Below are 16,773 nucleotides of genomic sequence, written 5' to 3' on the forward strand. Positions count from 1 at the left end.
GGTTTCCCTTTGGTTTTCTATTCTGTTCCATTAATCTATGTGTCTTTTTTTGTGCCAGTATCATACTATTTCGATTACTCCAGCTTTGTAGTATATCTTGAAATCTGGGATTGTGATACTTTCAGTTTTATTCTTTTTTAAGACTGGTTATTTAGGTTTTTTTTTTAAAGATTTATCTTATTTATGGATGCCTGGATGGCTCAGTTGGTTAAGTGTCTGACTCTTGATTTTGGCTCAGGTCATGATCTCAGCGTTATGGGATTGAGCTCCACATCGGGCCCTGTGCTCAGCAAGGAGTCTGCTTGAGATTCTCTCTTTCCCTCTGCCTTTCTCCCCCAACTAGCATTCACACATGCTCTCTCTAAAATAAACAGATATATAGATAAAGTCGTCTTTAAAAAAAAAAGAGAGAGATTTAACTTACTTATTTTAGAGACAGGGAGAATAGGAGGGACAGAAGGAGAGGAAGAAAGAATCCCAAGGAGACTGCTGAGCATGGTGCCCAAAGCAGGGTTTGATCCTACAACCCTGAGACCATGACATGACCTGAAACCAAGAACTGGATGCTAGACTGTACCACCTGGTGCCCCTTAGGGTCTTCTGTAATTCCATACAAATTTTAAGATCATGTGTTCTAGTCTGTGAAAAATGCTATTGTTATTTTGGTATGGACTGCATTACATCTATAGATTGCTTCGAGCAGCCTGGACAAATTAATGATATTTGTTCTTCCAACACATGAGTACAGAATATCTTTCCATTTGTTTGTCTCACCTTCAATTTCTTTCATAAGTGTTTTATAGTTTTCAGAGTATAAGTCTTTCACTTCCTTGATTAAGTTTATTCCTTGCTTCATTATTAGTGTATAGAAATGCAAGATTTCTGTACATTGATTCTGTATCATGTGACCTTACTAAATTAATTTATCAATACTACTAGTTTTTTTGGTGGAGTCTTCAGAGTTTTCTATATATAGTATTGTGACAGTTTTACTTCTTCCTTACCAATCTGGATGCTTTTCTTTTTCTTGTCTAATTGTTAAGGCTGGGCCTTCCAGTACTACATTGATAAAGTGGTAAGAGTGGATATTCTTGTCTTGTTCTTGACCTTAAGGGAACTGACTATGATGTTAGCTGTGAGTTTTTCATATATTACAGCCTTTATCATGTCAAGGGACATTCCTTTAAACCTACTTTGTTGAAGGTTTTTATCAGGAATGGTGTACTTTGTCAAATGCTTTTTCTGTATCTATTGAAATGATCATACGGCTTTTATACATTGTTATTGATATGAACTATCACGCTGATTGGTTTTTGAATACTGAACCATCCTTGCATCCCAGAAATAAATCCCATTAATCACGGTGAATGATTTTTTTCAATTTATTGTTGGATTCAGTTAAGTACTATTTTGTTGAGGATTTCTGCATCTACGTTCATCAGACATATTGCCAGTAGTTCTCTTTTTTTTGGGTAGTGGTTTCAATATCAGGGAACACTGGCCTCACAGAATGGATTAGGAAGCTTTTGTTCCTCTTCTATTTTTTTAGAATAATCTGAGAAGAAGAGGTATTAACTCTCCTTTAAATGTTTGGTAGAATTCCACCTGTGAAGCCATCTGGTCCTGGACTTTTGTTTGTTGGGAGGTTTTCTTGTTTTGGGGTTTATTTATTTATTCTAGAGATAGAGAGAGAGAGATTGTGAGTATGCATGCATGCATGCAAGCAGGGGATAAGAGAGAGGGAGAGAGAATCTCAAGCAGACTCCCTGCCAAGCTCAGTGCCCTATGTGGGGCTTGATCCAACAATCCTGAAATCACAACTTAAGCTGAAACCAAGAGTCGGGTGCTCAACCAATTGAGCCACCCAAGCACCCCAGGAGCTTTGTGTGCTGATTCAATTTCATTGCTGGTAATTGGTCTGTTCAAATTTCTATTTCTTCCTGATTCAGTTTTGGAAGGGTATATGTTTTTAGGAATTTATCCATTTTGTCTAGGTTGCCCAATTTGTTGGTATATAATTTTTCATAGTAGTCTTAAAGTCTTTTGTATTTCTGTGGTGTCAGCTGTTATTCTGTATTTTAAATAAGATTAGATACTTTACATTCAATTTCTTATTCACACAACTAGGTACCAAAACCAAAAAGTCCTCCTATAACATATCAGAAGAAACTGTTACAATCATCAAAAAAATAAACATTTAATGCCTTTTTGTGAGTTTAATATTCTATAAAATACCAGTAGAACTTCATGAAAAATTTTTTTCTGATAAGAATAAAGATCTGTCTATTTTCATAATTGGACTGTACAGTAGAGGCAGCATGTCTACTTATGGAAAATTTATTTTCCATACACTCTTACAGCTCTACAGGCATGATATAAATCACATTATGCAAATGCGAGAAAGGAATGCCCCAGAGAACGACTCCTCTGTACAAGGAAAAATATATTACCTTTCTCCACACATGTATCAGGTACTGGCTCATGTGACTGCTTTATCGGTGAGGAAGCTTTCACTGGGGCTGGAATGGTCAAAGGCAAAGATGGTGGAGCATCAGAGATGTCCGACTCGGAGGACTGAGGATAAATGGAGTCTTCTCCAAGAGAGTGTCGGTGGAGCTCAACATCCACTACCTATACAATCAGGCAACAATGGGGCTCATGAATCCATCAACAATGTCACAGAAACCTCCAAACCTGTCCAAGAATGTGATACTCTAAGAGATGTGACAAATGATTTCTAATTAAACTGCAAAGGCAATTTCAATCTAAGAACTAAAGGATTTATTCCAGAATGTAATCTAGTTTGGTTTAACAGATAGATAACTTGGTGAAACCAATCATATAATCAGGGCCTTTCCATTTGCTGTTTCTATGCCTTAGAACACTATATTCCACCCCCTCCCAATCTTTGCATAACTATCTCTTTCTCATCATTAGGTCTAAATCAATGTCACCTTCTCAGAAATGTCTCCTCTAACCAACCTAGCTAAAGCAACCCCTTTGTCCCCCCAGCTACTCTCTTCTTTATAGCATGTATTTTAAGTGAAATTATCTCATTTGCTTTTGTTTACTATATACCTTCTCCCCATTTTCAACACAACCAAGAAGATAACTCCTTAAAAGCAGTAACTATCTTATTTATCTCTGTATCCCCAATACCGGGACCAGTGTCTAGTATATGGTATATGCTCAATAAATGTCTTTTGATACAACAAAGCACACTTCTCTAAACAGAATAAGGTTTAACTAGCTAATTCTCACTACAATGACTACTGCTGATTTATCATAAATATAAAAGAAAAAAGGTGGGAAGGGGAGTATGGGAAAGGAAAAAAGTTGGAGGTTCCATTTCCTGACTTCAAAACTGATGATTACAAAACTACAGTAATGCAAACAGTGTCGTACTGGCATCAAGAGACATAAAGACCACTGGAATAAAACGCCCCCCTCATGTATATGGTCAAATTATTTTTGACAAGTTGCCAAGACCCCAAGGAAAGGCAGTCTTTTCAACAAATGGTGCTGGAAAACTGGGTATCCACATGCATTAGAAAGAAGGTGGATCTTTACCCTCACACCATTTATAAAAATTAACTCAAAATAGATAAAAGACCCAAGCATAAGACCTAAAAACAATAAAACTCTTAGAAGGAAATATAGGGCAAAGCTTCATGACAGTGAATTTGGCAATGATTTCTTGGATATGACACTAAAAGCATAGGCAACCAGAGGAAAAATTGATAAGTGGACTACATAAAAATTAAAAACTTGTGTGTATCGGGACGCCTGGGTGGCTCAGTTGGTTGAGCCGCTGCCTTCGGCTCAGGTCATGATCCCAGCGTCCTGGGATCGAGTCCCACATCGGGCTCCTTGCTCCACGGGGAGCCTGCTTCTCCCTCTGACTCTGCCTTCCACTCTGTCTGCCTGTGCTCGCTTTCGCTCGCTCTCTCTCTGACAAATAAATAAATAAAATCTTTAAAAAAAAAAAAAAAACTTGTGTGTATCAAAGGACATAATCAGCAGAGTGAAAAAGCAATCCACAAATTATCTGAAAAGAGATGATATCAAGAATGTAAAGAGAGGGGAGCCTGGGTGGCTCAGTGGGTTAAGCCGCTGCCTTCGGCTCAGGTCATGATCTCAGGGTCCTGGGATCGAATCCCGCATCGGGCTCTCTGCTCAGCAGGAGCCTGCTTCCTCTTCTCTCTCTCTGCCTGCCTCTCTGCCTACTCGTGATCTCTCTCTGTCAAATAAATAAATAAAATCTTGAAAAAAAAAAAAAAAAAAAAAGAATGTAAAGAGAACTCCTAAAACTCAACAACAAAAACCCAAACACATGATTCACAATGAGCAAAGGATATGTCTGACCAGACATTTCTCCAAAGAAGATTCACAAACGCCCAATAAACACATGAAAGATACTCAACATCAATAATCATTAAAGAAATACAAACCAAAACCACAGTGAAATACCACCTTACCCTCATCAGTTTGGCTACTATCAAAAAAAAAGAAAACAGTTAAGAGTTGACAAAGATCTGGAGAACTGGAACTCTAGTGCACTGTTTGTAGGAATGTAAAATGGTGCAACTGCTGTGGAAATAGTGTGGCAGTCCCTCAGAAATTAAAATTAGAGCTACCATGGGGCACCTGGCTGGCTTAGGTGGTAGAGCGTGTGACTCTTGATCTTGGGGCTGTAGGTTCAAGCCCCAGGCTGAATGTAGAGATTACTTAAAAGAGAAAAAAAAAGAGGTACTATTATGATTCAGCAATTCCACTTTCTTGCGTATATACCCCAAAGAACTGAAAACACAGACTCAAACAGATACCTATACATCCATGTTCTTAGTAGGATTATTCACAATAGCCAAAAGATGTAAGCAACTCAAGTCCTCATTAACAGATAAATAAGCAAAATACGGCACATATACACAATGGACTATTATTCAGCCTTTTTTTAGGAAGTTCTGATGCATGCCACAACATGAACGAACCTTAAGAACATTATGTTAAGTAAAATAAACCAATCATAAGAAAAACAAATACTGTATAATTCCAATTATATGGTACTTAGAGTAGTCAAAAAGCCACAGGACAGAAACTAGAAGGGAGGCTTCCAGGGGCTGAAGGGAGAGGGGATTGGAAGTTACTGTAAATAGGTTTCATTTCAATTTTCCAAGATGAAAAACAGCGTGGGGGATAACAGCAATAGCTGCACAAAAATGTGAATATATTTAATACTTACTCTTATTGTACAATTAAAAATTGTTAAAAGGGTAAATTCTATGTGCATTTTGTCATTTTTTAAAGTTAAAGAGGGGAAGATAAACTTTTTAAAAAATCAAGCACTCACTTTTTTTCCTAATTACAAATGAAGATAACAATTTCCATTTTACCTTATTCTCAAATAGTACTGTAGGAAAAAAACCTACCGTCTCTGCTCCAAGAGTCTGCAAGCCAGTGTAAGTTCTATCCAGCTATTGAAAGACAAAAGAAGAATGTAAAGTTTCACTGAGCTTACTTATAAATCTTAGGATATAATCTTATCTAAAACCCCTTTCATCACAAGTCTTTATAACATAGAATCCACTTTTCCATAATATAAACTATCATCAGTTCAATAAAAACCCTCTTAATTGGGGTAGAATGAGTAAAATTAATAAAAACAACTTCAAACATACAGGTATTGTACTTTTAATATAGACTATATACTTCTAGTGCTCGCTTCAGCAGCACATGTACTAAACTATATACTTCTAAAAACATTCCAAGGACAATCTAAAAATGGAGGAAGTTTTACACAAAAAGATATTTACTACAGTATTATCTATAACCATAAACTGAAAATGTGACCCTCCAGTAATAGAGAAATGTTTAAGTAAATCATTTTTTAAAAGATTTTATTTATTTGAGAGAGAGATACAGAGAAAGGGAGAGCAAAGAGGGTTCTGAGAGGCAGACTTCCCACTGAGCAGAGAGCCCCATGTGGGGCTCAATCCCAGGACCCTGAGATCATGACCTGTGTGATCTGTGCTGAAGGCAAGACACTTAACCAACTGGGCCACATAGGCACCCCTAAAGTAAATCTTGAACCATCATTTGTAAAATATTACAAGCTACTTGAATGTTTACAAAGATGATGTAAAAAATATTTTTTAAAACAGGCTATAGGGGTGCCTGGCTGGCTCAGTCACTAGAACATGTGACTTTTGATCTTCGGTTTATAGGTGTGAGCCCCATGTTGGGTGGAAAAACTACTTAAAAAACAAAATCATTTTTTTAGGGGTACCTGGGTGGTTTAGTCGGTTAAACTCCTGACTCTTGATTTTGGCTCAGGTCATAATCTCAGCATAATCTCAAGCCCCAAGTTGGGCTCTGAGCTGGGCATGTAGCCTGCTTAAGATTCTCTCTCTCCCTGGGGTCCCTGGGTGGCTCAGTGGGTTAAGCCTCTGCCTTCACTCAGGTCATGATCTCAGGGTCCTGGGATCAAGCCCCACGTCAGGCTGTCTGCTCAGCAGGGAGCCTGCTTCCCCCTTCTCTCTATGCCTGTCTCTCTGCCTATCTATGATCTCTGTCTATCAAATAAATAAATAAAATATTAAAAAAAAAAAAAAAGATTCTCTCTCTCCCTCACAAAACAAAATACCAAAACAAAAACCAGGAAGTAAAAAATGTTTAAAAATCATTTCTTAAAAAAAAGGACAGTGGCTCAGTCAGTTGAGCCTCTGTCTTTGGTTCCAGTCATGATTTCAGGGTCTTGGAATCGAGTCCCACATTGGGTTCCCTGCCTAGTGGGGAGCCTGTTTCTCCCTCTCCCTGCTCTTGTTCTCTCTTTCTCAAATAAATAAATAAAATCTTTTAAAAATAAATAAATAAAGATTGGCTATAAAAATACACACATATATTGGGGCGCCTAGGTGGCTCAGTGGATTAAAGCCTCTGCCTTCGTCTCGGGTCATGATCCCAGGGTGCTGGGATCGAGCCCCGCATCGGGCTCTCTGCTCTGCAGGGAGCCTGCTTCTTCCTGCTCCTGTCTCTCTCTCTGCCTGCCTCTCTGCCCACTTGTGATCTCTGTCTGCCAAATAAATAAATAAAACCTTTAAAAAAAAAATACACACATATAGATGACAAAATTATATATTTAAAGTATATTTACAAAACTCGAAAAAAAATAAATGAAAATTTAAGCAATATAGGCAATGCTAATAGTCACTTCCAATGTATTAGCATCATGAGTGATTTATTTTAGAGGAAAGAAAGGAATGTTAATAATATAAACAAAATTTACACTTACAAAGAGGCCAAGTTCTTATTGCTATATTTTATTTATTGCTATATTTTATTTTATTTATTTATATTCCAGCACTTTAAAAAAAGATCTATACAAAAATATAGAATGTTACTCAGCCAAAAAAAGAATGAAATCTTGCCATTTGCAAGAACATGGATGGACCTAGAGGCTATTGTGGTAAGTGAATCCAGTTAAAAAGAGACAAATTATCTTTTGTAGAATCTAAAAAAAAAAAAAAAATGAGTAAACAAACAACATCCAGAAACAGACCTATAAACACATAGAACTGGTAGTTGCCAAAGACAACAGGGGTAGGGTGTTAGGCAAAATAAGTGAAGGGATCAAGAGCTACATACTTCCAGTTATATAATTAGTAAGTCACAGGGATGAAAAGTACAGCATAGGGAATACAGTTGATAACATTTTAGTAACCTTGTATAGTGACTACACTTATAAAGCTGAGCACTGAGTAATGTATAAAATTGTTAAATCACTATGTTGTATACCTGTAGCTAATATAACACTATCCATCAACTATATTTCAAGAAAAAGAAAAAGAAAATCAGAAAAAGTTTTTGTCTAACATGAACAATGTGTTATTTGACAACCTTTTTGCTTTGCTTGAAGAAATAAAGCATTCTTAAAAAAAAAAAAAAGGATCTGTGGACCTTATCAGTATAAACGTTGAACAGGTGCACGTGGGTGGCTCAGCTGGTTAAGCAATGGACTCTCTTGGCTTCAGTTCAGGTCACCATCTCAGGGTCTTGAAATGAAGCCTGAGTCTGGCTCCCTGCTCAGCAGGGAGTCTGTTGAGATTCTCTCTCCCTCTCCACTTTCCCCACCAGCTCATACTCCCTCCCTCTCTCCCTCTCTCTCAAAAATAAATAAATCTTTTTTAAAAAAATAAACATCACACAGTAAGATCAATAGAGGAAAACTATAAAGTTGGATAAAAAGGAAAGATGATTTACTAATCAGCGAACAGAAAACTCTAAGACTCGCAAAAAGTAGATTTCAAGTCTGGCTGAGTTCTTTAACAGCCTACACAGACATGACAACTCGGTTATGTGATCTAGTTTCAAAACAGAAAGACAATGCAGGGTGGATTCATCCTAGTCCCATGGAAGAGATCTAGTTTTAAAACTTAAATCTTAGCCAACAGTATGCCTATTAATTTTAGGCTACATCCATTTTCTTATATTTCAGAGCATGGAAATAATAGTCTCTCCAGAATGCACACTGGCTTATGATTTTCATTCTTGGGACCGTACTTTGAGACATTGATAAAATAGCACTGTTATCAAAATGGCAAGAGGAACTAGAAAGCACAACACAACACACAAGGAATTTTACAACAGGTCTGCCTGCAGATGATTTAAGGAGAGACATGAAGGCTGCCAAACATTTTTAGGGTTCTTATAAAACAAAACAAAGTCCTATCCTGTGCTACTCCAGAAATCAATGAACACAAATAAAATCAAGGTTTAAAAAAAAAAAGCACAGTTTTAGTTAAATTTATGAAAGAACCTTCCAAAAGTTTATTTACCAAACAGATAAATGATTTGTTTGGGGAATTACTGTGCTCTGGGGTGACAGCTACTTTTTCCCCATATAGAGGAATGCAGGATGTGGGAATTTCATACATTCTGGAAACTTTAAATACTACATACTTCTAACACTTGAGTATTTAGTATTTAATGTAATTACACAATATCAAATATAGAGTAAGTATTTCAGCATTTCAGTATACTGAGAGGTCACTTAAATAGTCAAGGAAAGTACATAGGAACTTGAACTTGAAGAATGGAAAGAATTCAAACAGGCATTCTAGAGAGGGCAAGAGCATTAAAAAAAAAAAAAAAAAGACACAAGAGAAGAAGGCCCGAGGCACTTCTGGAGCATGAATAATTGACCTAGCTGGAGTAGTATATCCATGCAGGAGATTAGTGTAAGATAATCTAGGGGAAGTGTATTGAGTCAAAATGTGAAAAGCCTGGAACAGTAGGCAGGAAGTCTGAACTTGAGTAAAGGGAATTCAGTGAAGGTTTCTTAGAGAGGAAGAGCATAATGGTTCTCCTATTTCAGGAATACTAACTGGATGGTGGTGTACAGAAAGCACTGAGGGTAAAGGAGACAGATTAGAATGAAAGACACTAATTAGGAGATAGTAGAATAATGGCCTAGGCAAGATAGGGAAGGGCAAAGAGTAAGAAAGATGATGAAGAAAGAATAATAATCAGCAACTGAACAAATATTTAGAACAAAGAGGCAAGAATCCAAGATGGCTCTGAGAATTAACAGGCCAAAAAACAGGCCAGAAATAACAGGGCAAGGAATATTCCAGTACAAACAAAAATCACATAAGTACGACACAGGCGTTTAAGGCCTCAAGGCCAATCAATATATAACAAACAGTAAAATTAAGTTTTCCAGAAAAGTTGATAAGAAAATTTAAATACTGCCATTTTTAAAACAGTATTTAACAGGGGCGCCTGGAGGGCTCAGTCAGTAGAGCATGTGGTTCTTGATCTCAGGATCATGAGTTCAAGCTCCACATTGGGTATAGAAATTGCTTAAATAAATAAAATTTTAAAAATGTTTAATAACATAAAGTTATGTCTCAATCTTCCACCAGCAACTCTAAGTGATACAGACAATATAATAGTATGAGAGCTATGTAAAAAATTCCTTTTATTTTAGAAATTAGGGCTGGGTGTAGTGTGATAGAAGATGGTATGTGCAGTGCTTAAAATAAGATAAAAGGAAAGTAAACCATTTTAGACCTTCCTCTAATTAAGTGGGACCATATCCTGCCCCTCTGAACAAAGTGGCTACATATTCTTTATTTTGTTCCAGTTTTTTTCTAAGGTCATAAAGCAATCTAATCTTAGAGTAATCTCTAAAAAAAATAACTTCAACACAAAGTTAAACAGTGCTGTCTGTCACCAATGGAGGGCAAATTTCAGCCTTAAGGTTGAAAAGGTTGTATTGGCCACAACAAAGGGAACAAAATGGGAATTCTGCAGATGTACTGAGATTCATTTAGTTCAATTTTGTGAGCCACTAATGGGAAGAATGTGGTAAACCACAAAGTAAGGGTGTTTTGGGGATAAGTTTAATATTAGAAATATAGCTTATACAGAGAAAATTTACACGAGACTATATAGAAAGGGACTAGGAAAACATTTTAAAAATGGTCTTTCAATTATAAAAGCTAGACATGTTTATTATACAAAATTAGAAGAAAAAAAAAAAGCAACAGACAATAAGGGCAGGAGAAATTGCCTACAATGTTATTACTTCAATTACTCCAACAAATCACAGTTAACGTTATACTATATGAAGTTTGTTTGGTACTCTGCACTTTTCATTTACTATGATTGGTACTTTTTCCCCGCATAGAGAAAACACTTCATAAAATATAAATGATAATGCCTGCATAATAAACCATGAGGCTATGTCAATGAAAAATTTCTTAAAATACTAATCAAAAGAATGACAACTTTGTACAGTACTTTCAATTTCCTAAAACGTGTTCACTTCTGTCTTTATCCTTACAAGATAAACATACCCATATCCTTATAAGATAAACAGATGAGGCTTATAATTTTCACCATTTTACAGAAAAGTAAACACATTTTGTTTTTAAGAGTTCAGTCACTTAGTCCCAGGTAACACAGTAACAGTGAGCTCTGACCAGAGATTCAAGTCTTCTGATAATCTGGCCAGTTCATCTTTTTAAAGAATATACATTCTGCTATAATGCAACCCTCCCGCCAACCTACAGAGAACAAAGGGGTGTTGCAGTAGCCTGCATAACACAATCAAAAACGTTAATCCTCCCTCCACTGTCCTTGGCCACTTCTCTCAGGAGTCCTAACCTATGGCTTTAAGCAACCAAGTAAAAAGAGGTACTTCATTTCAGGAGAGCAACGTGTTGTTACCTTCAGATTATGTATGATATCTATCCGCTTGTTCTGGCTGTCCTTAAAATGAACTTGAACTCTGACAGGAAACTCACCCCAGCCTCTTCTGGTCAGGTGAAAAGGAGGCTCTCTAGGGAAAAGCATCCATTAACACATTAAGCCATAGTCACACTCTAGAGAGGAAATGTTTTCTCATATTGGGTAAGTTAGAGATTCACAGCCTCTGACAATAATTTACATTTTCTCATTTGAAGCTCAATCAATAAATGCTGAATTTTACTGAAATGCTGAAAAGAAAAATTCAACTCAAACCTACATTAAGCTTTCAGTTACTGGACACTTAGGGCTAAGAAACATGCAGTTTACAATCCAATGTCCTCATTTTCACAGGCAGGGAACTAAGGTGATTTGATGGCTATTACCTATTAGAAGCCAGAATCCTTGACTACTTGACAGACACAGGATGTGAGGTATATGTTCCCCACACCAGACACCCATATTTATTCCCTCACTCTGGCAAAAACAGAATAAATCACAAATGCTCAATCTGAAAGTGACAATTTATTTGAAACGATCTGCTAACAGGACTTAAAAAAACATGTGTTTACCATATGATCTTCCCCACAGTGATGATGATTTTAGTGGATAGAGGAGGAATGTGTGTGAATGCTAACTGGACTGGAGAATTTTTAGTCAAAACATAATTTGTGAAGGGAAGAAAAAAGGAAAGTTGATGAAAAAAAGACAAGCAAATTGTTAATGATGTTCGGTATAGGAGGGTTCAAGATACTCTACTTCGGAGTATGTTTGGAATTTTCCATAATAAAAACATTTTAAATTTATCTGAGAGAACGTCATGTACTCAAAAATAATATGGTTTAAGTTAAAGGGGAGAGAGAATGCTTTAAAATGAAAATGTTCATTATGAATCAGTGGCTTGGAATCACTAAAATGAGAGAAGATGCCAAGATGGCAGGGAGAAAGGAACATTCAGCGGGATGTGTTTTTGCAAAACTAAGAAGAGACATGAATTCAGTAAAGACAAAGTCCAAGAACACAACCCGAGAGAAATCTAACAACAAATCTGAATTACCAAGAACAGAGCAGGAAGCTACCAGAAGGGCTCAACACAGGAAAAATCTCTTGAGTGTGAGAGTGGCCTGGAAGGAAGAAAAAGCAATAGCTATGTCATCAACCAGAGAGAAAAGAAAGCAAAGCAAACTAGAGCACCCTGGACGGGAGAAACCAGCTCAACACTGGTTGAGTTAGTAAGAGAATAACCATGATGCTGGAATAGTTTCAGACAGAAATTAAAGAACAGGGTTGGGGTCAAATGAGAAGGTCTACCTGAGACAGCAGTTTGAAATGGACACAGCGGAGCCTAGAGGCATGGTGAACTTTAAAAGAAGAATTACAGCTCTACTGATGACATGTCTGGTCATTAAATTCCAGTGAAGTAGAGAGCCTAAATTCATTCTGCAATATGCATCAATTATACTATTTGTATGTTGGATTTCTTTTAAAATGGATATGGCAAATCAGCTGTGTTCCTCAGTTTCTGTACTTTGGTTAAACTCTAGTGAATGAACAGAAAAGACTGCTGCCAGAGAAGACAGACAAACAACATAAAGGCCAGGAAAAAGGAACAATGCTTTTAAAAGGAAATTTCCTCCTAACTCTATTTTTGGAAGCAAAAAAGGAATCTAAGACTTAACAACAGACATCACCTACGGAAATGTTAAACTTCAAAAACATACACGTATTTCACACAGAAATAGGACCGCCAGCCCCAAACAGACTTCTTTATTTCTGGATTCTTCACATAATGTGAAATGTATCAATGACCAAGAATGAAACAACCACAGAATACTGGGCAAAAGACATGGTTTTTTCAACACTCATGTTTGAGAGCCTAAAATGAAATTGCTCTTTTATCAATTAAACTCTACTATTATGGGGCGCCTGGGTGGCTCAGTGGGTTAGGCCGCTGCCTTCGACTCAGGTCATGATCTCAGGGTACTGGGATCGAGTCCCGCATCGGGCTCTCTGCTCAGCGGGGAGCCTGCTTCCTTCTCTCTCTCTCTGCCTGCCTCTCAGTGTACTTGTGATTTCTCTCTGTCAAATAAATAAATAAAATCTTTAAAAAAAAAAATAAAATAAAATAAAAAAAATAAACTCTACTATTAGAATAAAACAAAGTATCAAACAATTTTCTGAGGTTCCACCCAGTGAAATATGTCAAGACAATGAAGTAAGTTTTATGAACACTAAAAGGAAAAAAAATCTGATTTGCATTGAAAACCACTATCCTGATTCATTCTCTATGTGAAAATCATTAATTCAATGTAATTTTAATCCATAACTTGACACTTGGATTCTAAAGTAATCTGGAACAACATGTATGCTCAAGAATGGCCACGAAAAGATTCTTAAAATAATAGTAATAATCATCAAGGGAATATACCCTACCAAAGAGAAAATGCTATAAAGCAAACAATTTAAATAGTATAATACTGGTAAATAAACAAATATTAAGAGAGCCTAGCATTTGATCCATACTTGTATGGCACTTTAGTGTACACTGAATACAAGAAAAAGATGGATCAACCAATAAATTGATATCGGGACAGCTGTCATCCAAAAGAAGAAGATAAAAAAATCCTATTTTCTAGTATGTCACTTTCTGACCACCTATCAATTCCCATCTTTCCAGGTCCATCCCTAATCCAACTATCCTCTGACCCACTGGGAATTCCACTTATTACCCACACCAATTTTCATTACCTCTCTCTTCGCTTTATATAATTTCCTTCTCTCCTTAGCTTAGATTTCACGGTGTATCACTACCATAATAACCTCATTATAAAAGTGAAGAAATCAGTGAACTGAGAAATTAGAGTTCTCGGTGAGTTGTTCTACATCCACGTCAAAGTCCTTAAGAATGACATCAAGAGGAAACATTAGGACAACAGGTGCTAAAACTGTTTTTGAAAGAGGGAAGTAACTGGGAAATTAGTAGATGTCTGCAACAAGAAGGATCATACAATGCTCCAAAAGAGCCGAAGGGTTTTAGACAGAAAAAGGAAAAAGAAGGTCTAGAAGCCACAAATATGTGCAAGGAAGACACACCCACCCACCACCCTCCACCCTCAACACAATGGCACATGGTATGAGAGGAAAAAACAACTGCCCTTGAAAGCTGTTCTCAGAAGCAGTGTTCTCAGAAGATAGCCATGTTTTAGTTGAGTCAGGAGTAGAGGGAACATTTTGAAGAGGGTTGAGGATATAGGGAATTTCACTGATAATAAACCAAAACCACTTCTACAATACAATCACACAACGAATGTGTATGTGATATGTAACCTCATATCACATACACATGCTTTGACTTCCATGCTCAGTGGGGAGTCTGCTTAGGGATTCTCTCTCTCCCTCTTCCTTTGCCCCCCACCCCAGTCACACATGCTCCCACTCTCTTTAAAATATATAATTAAAAAAAAAAGAATATACCTAAATGAAACAAATTTCAGAATAGCATATATATATATATAATAATTCCATCTTTGTGAAATAATAATACCAACAACAAACAGCAACTATACTAGGTAAATATATGTAAGAAAAATATCACTGGGGTTACTTCTGAGAGGATGAGATCATAGGGAACTTCCAAAATTGAATATTTCTGTAACATTAGAATCCTATGTTTAATTCTACTATATTCTGATATTTATAAAAAATAGGAACACTTCCACATTTATCTGTATCTATATAAATTCAGTTCTTTCCAGGGGGAGAAAATTCCATTAATATAATTCTGACAATAATATATATTATATTATATATATAATAATGTTATTATATAATATATATTATTATATTAATCTAATATGATACTGCCTTTTCAGGGAGACAATAATCTGCAAGAGGGAACCACAGATAAACCCTATTGTGATGCTGCGGGGGGAGGGACAGGGTGGTGGGGTTATGGACATTGGGGAGGGTATGTGCTATGGTGAGTGCTGTGAAATGTGTAAACCTGGCGATTCACAGACCTGTACCCCTGGGGATAAAAATACATTATATGTTTATAAAAAGATTAAAAAATTAGGGGCGCCTGGGTGGCTCAGTGGTTAAGCCGCTGCCTTCGGCTCAGGTCATGATCTCAGGGTCCTGGGATCGAGTCCCGCATCGGGCTCTCTGCTCGGCAGGGAGCCTGCTTCCTCCTCTCTCTCTCTGCCTGCCTCTCTACCTACTTGTGATTTCTCTCTGTCAAATAAATAAATAAAATCTTAAAAAAAAAAAAAAAAAAAAAAAAAAAATTAATTAAAAAAACTCTATTGTGACTAAAAGCCAAAGCTAAGTAAATTATTAATAATATAATAATTAAAGGGAATGTTCTCAAGTTAAATCACTCTTCTTCCACTTCAGTAAAGCTGTACTTTTTAAATTAAGTAACTCAACTGTGCTTACCTAACCTCCACAAGGTCATTTGGCTTATAGCTGGGATGAAGAAAGAACCAAACTTTCTTGACGAAATGATTAATACTGGGTTCTCTACGAGACCCTCGGACATATACCATCCACTTGTGGGTTGACTGGTCATTTTCTTCTCTCTTATCAGGAGGTATGTACCTAAAGGAGAAAGAAGAAAGTAACTTAAATTTTTTTTTCCTTCAAACCCTAACAAGACAATTAATTCCTACTTAAAACAAGATTAAAAATCAGTTATAAGAAAACAACTGGGAATTCACAAATATGTGAAGATCAAGCAACACACTACTAAACAACCAATGAGTCAAAGATGAAATCAAAGAGAAATTTTAAAAATCTTATGACAAATGGGGCGCCTGGGTGGCTCAGTGGGTTAAGCCGCTGCCTTTGGCTCAGGTCATGATCTCAGGGTCCTGGGATCGAGTCCCGAATCAGGCTCTCTGCTCAGCAGGGAGCCGGCTTCCTCCTCTCTCTCTGCCTGCCTCTCTGCCTGCTTGTGATCTCTCTCTGTCAAATAAATAAATAAAATCTTTAAAAAAAAAAAATCTTATGACAAGTGAAAATGAAAAAAAAAAGATAAGTGAAAATGGAAATACAACATACCAAAACTTAAGAGATGAAGCAAAAGGTTTTATGGAGGAAATTCATAGCAATAAATGCCTACATTTAAAAAAATTTCAATCTAACTTTACACCACAAAAAACTAGAAAAAGAACTAAGCCCAAAATTAGTAGAGAAAAGGAAATAAAGATGAAAGTGAAAGTAGAGACAAAAAGACAAGAGAAAAGATTAAAGACTAAAGAGCTGTTTTGTTAAAAAGATAAAACAGACAAACCTCTGCCTTACTTAACAAGGAAAAAAAGAGAAGGACCCAAATAATAAAATTATTTTAAAAAGAGGACACATTACAACTAACATCACACAAATACAAAGGATCATAAAACTATGAATAATTATAGGGGCACGCAGCTGACTTAGTCAGTAAAGCATGTGACTCTTTATCTCAGGGTTATAAGTTTAAGTACTACACTGGGTGCAGCGATTACTTAAAAATAAAATCTTAGG

General features: G+C 36.6%; 1 protein-coding gene across 3 annotated transcripts in view; it reads right to left on the reverse strand.

Moving 5' to 3' along the window:
• YEATS2 (YEATS domain containing 2) overlaps positions 1-16,773 on the reverse strand; it is a 118,906-nt gene that overhangs the window by 52,810 nt on the left and 49,323 nt on the right. For all 3 annotated transcript variants that reach the window (XM_059163339.1, XM_059163341.1, XM_059163340.1), the window contains exons 7-10: positions 15,688-15,849; positions 11,233-11,344; positions 5,426-5,474; positions 2,451-2,627 (exon numbers count right to left, since the gene is read on the reverse strand). In XM_059163339.1, coding sequence (XP_059019322.1) covers positions 2,451-2,627; positions 5,426-5,474; positions 11,233-11,344; positions 15,688-15,849 — 500 coding nt within the window. The remainder of the gene's footprint in view (positions 1-2,450; positions 2,628-5,425; positions 5,475-11,232; positions 11,345-15,687; positions 15,850-16,773) is intronic.

The sequence above is a fragment of the Mustela lutreola genome, chromosome 2 (genome assembly GCF_030435805.1).
Source record: "Mustela lutreola isolate mMusLut2 chromosome 2, mMusLut2.pri, whole genome shotgun sequence".
Classification (NCBI taxonomy): domain Eukaryota; kingdom Metazoa; phylum Chordata; class Mammalia; order Carnivora; family Mustelidae; genus Mustela; species Mustela lutreola.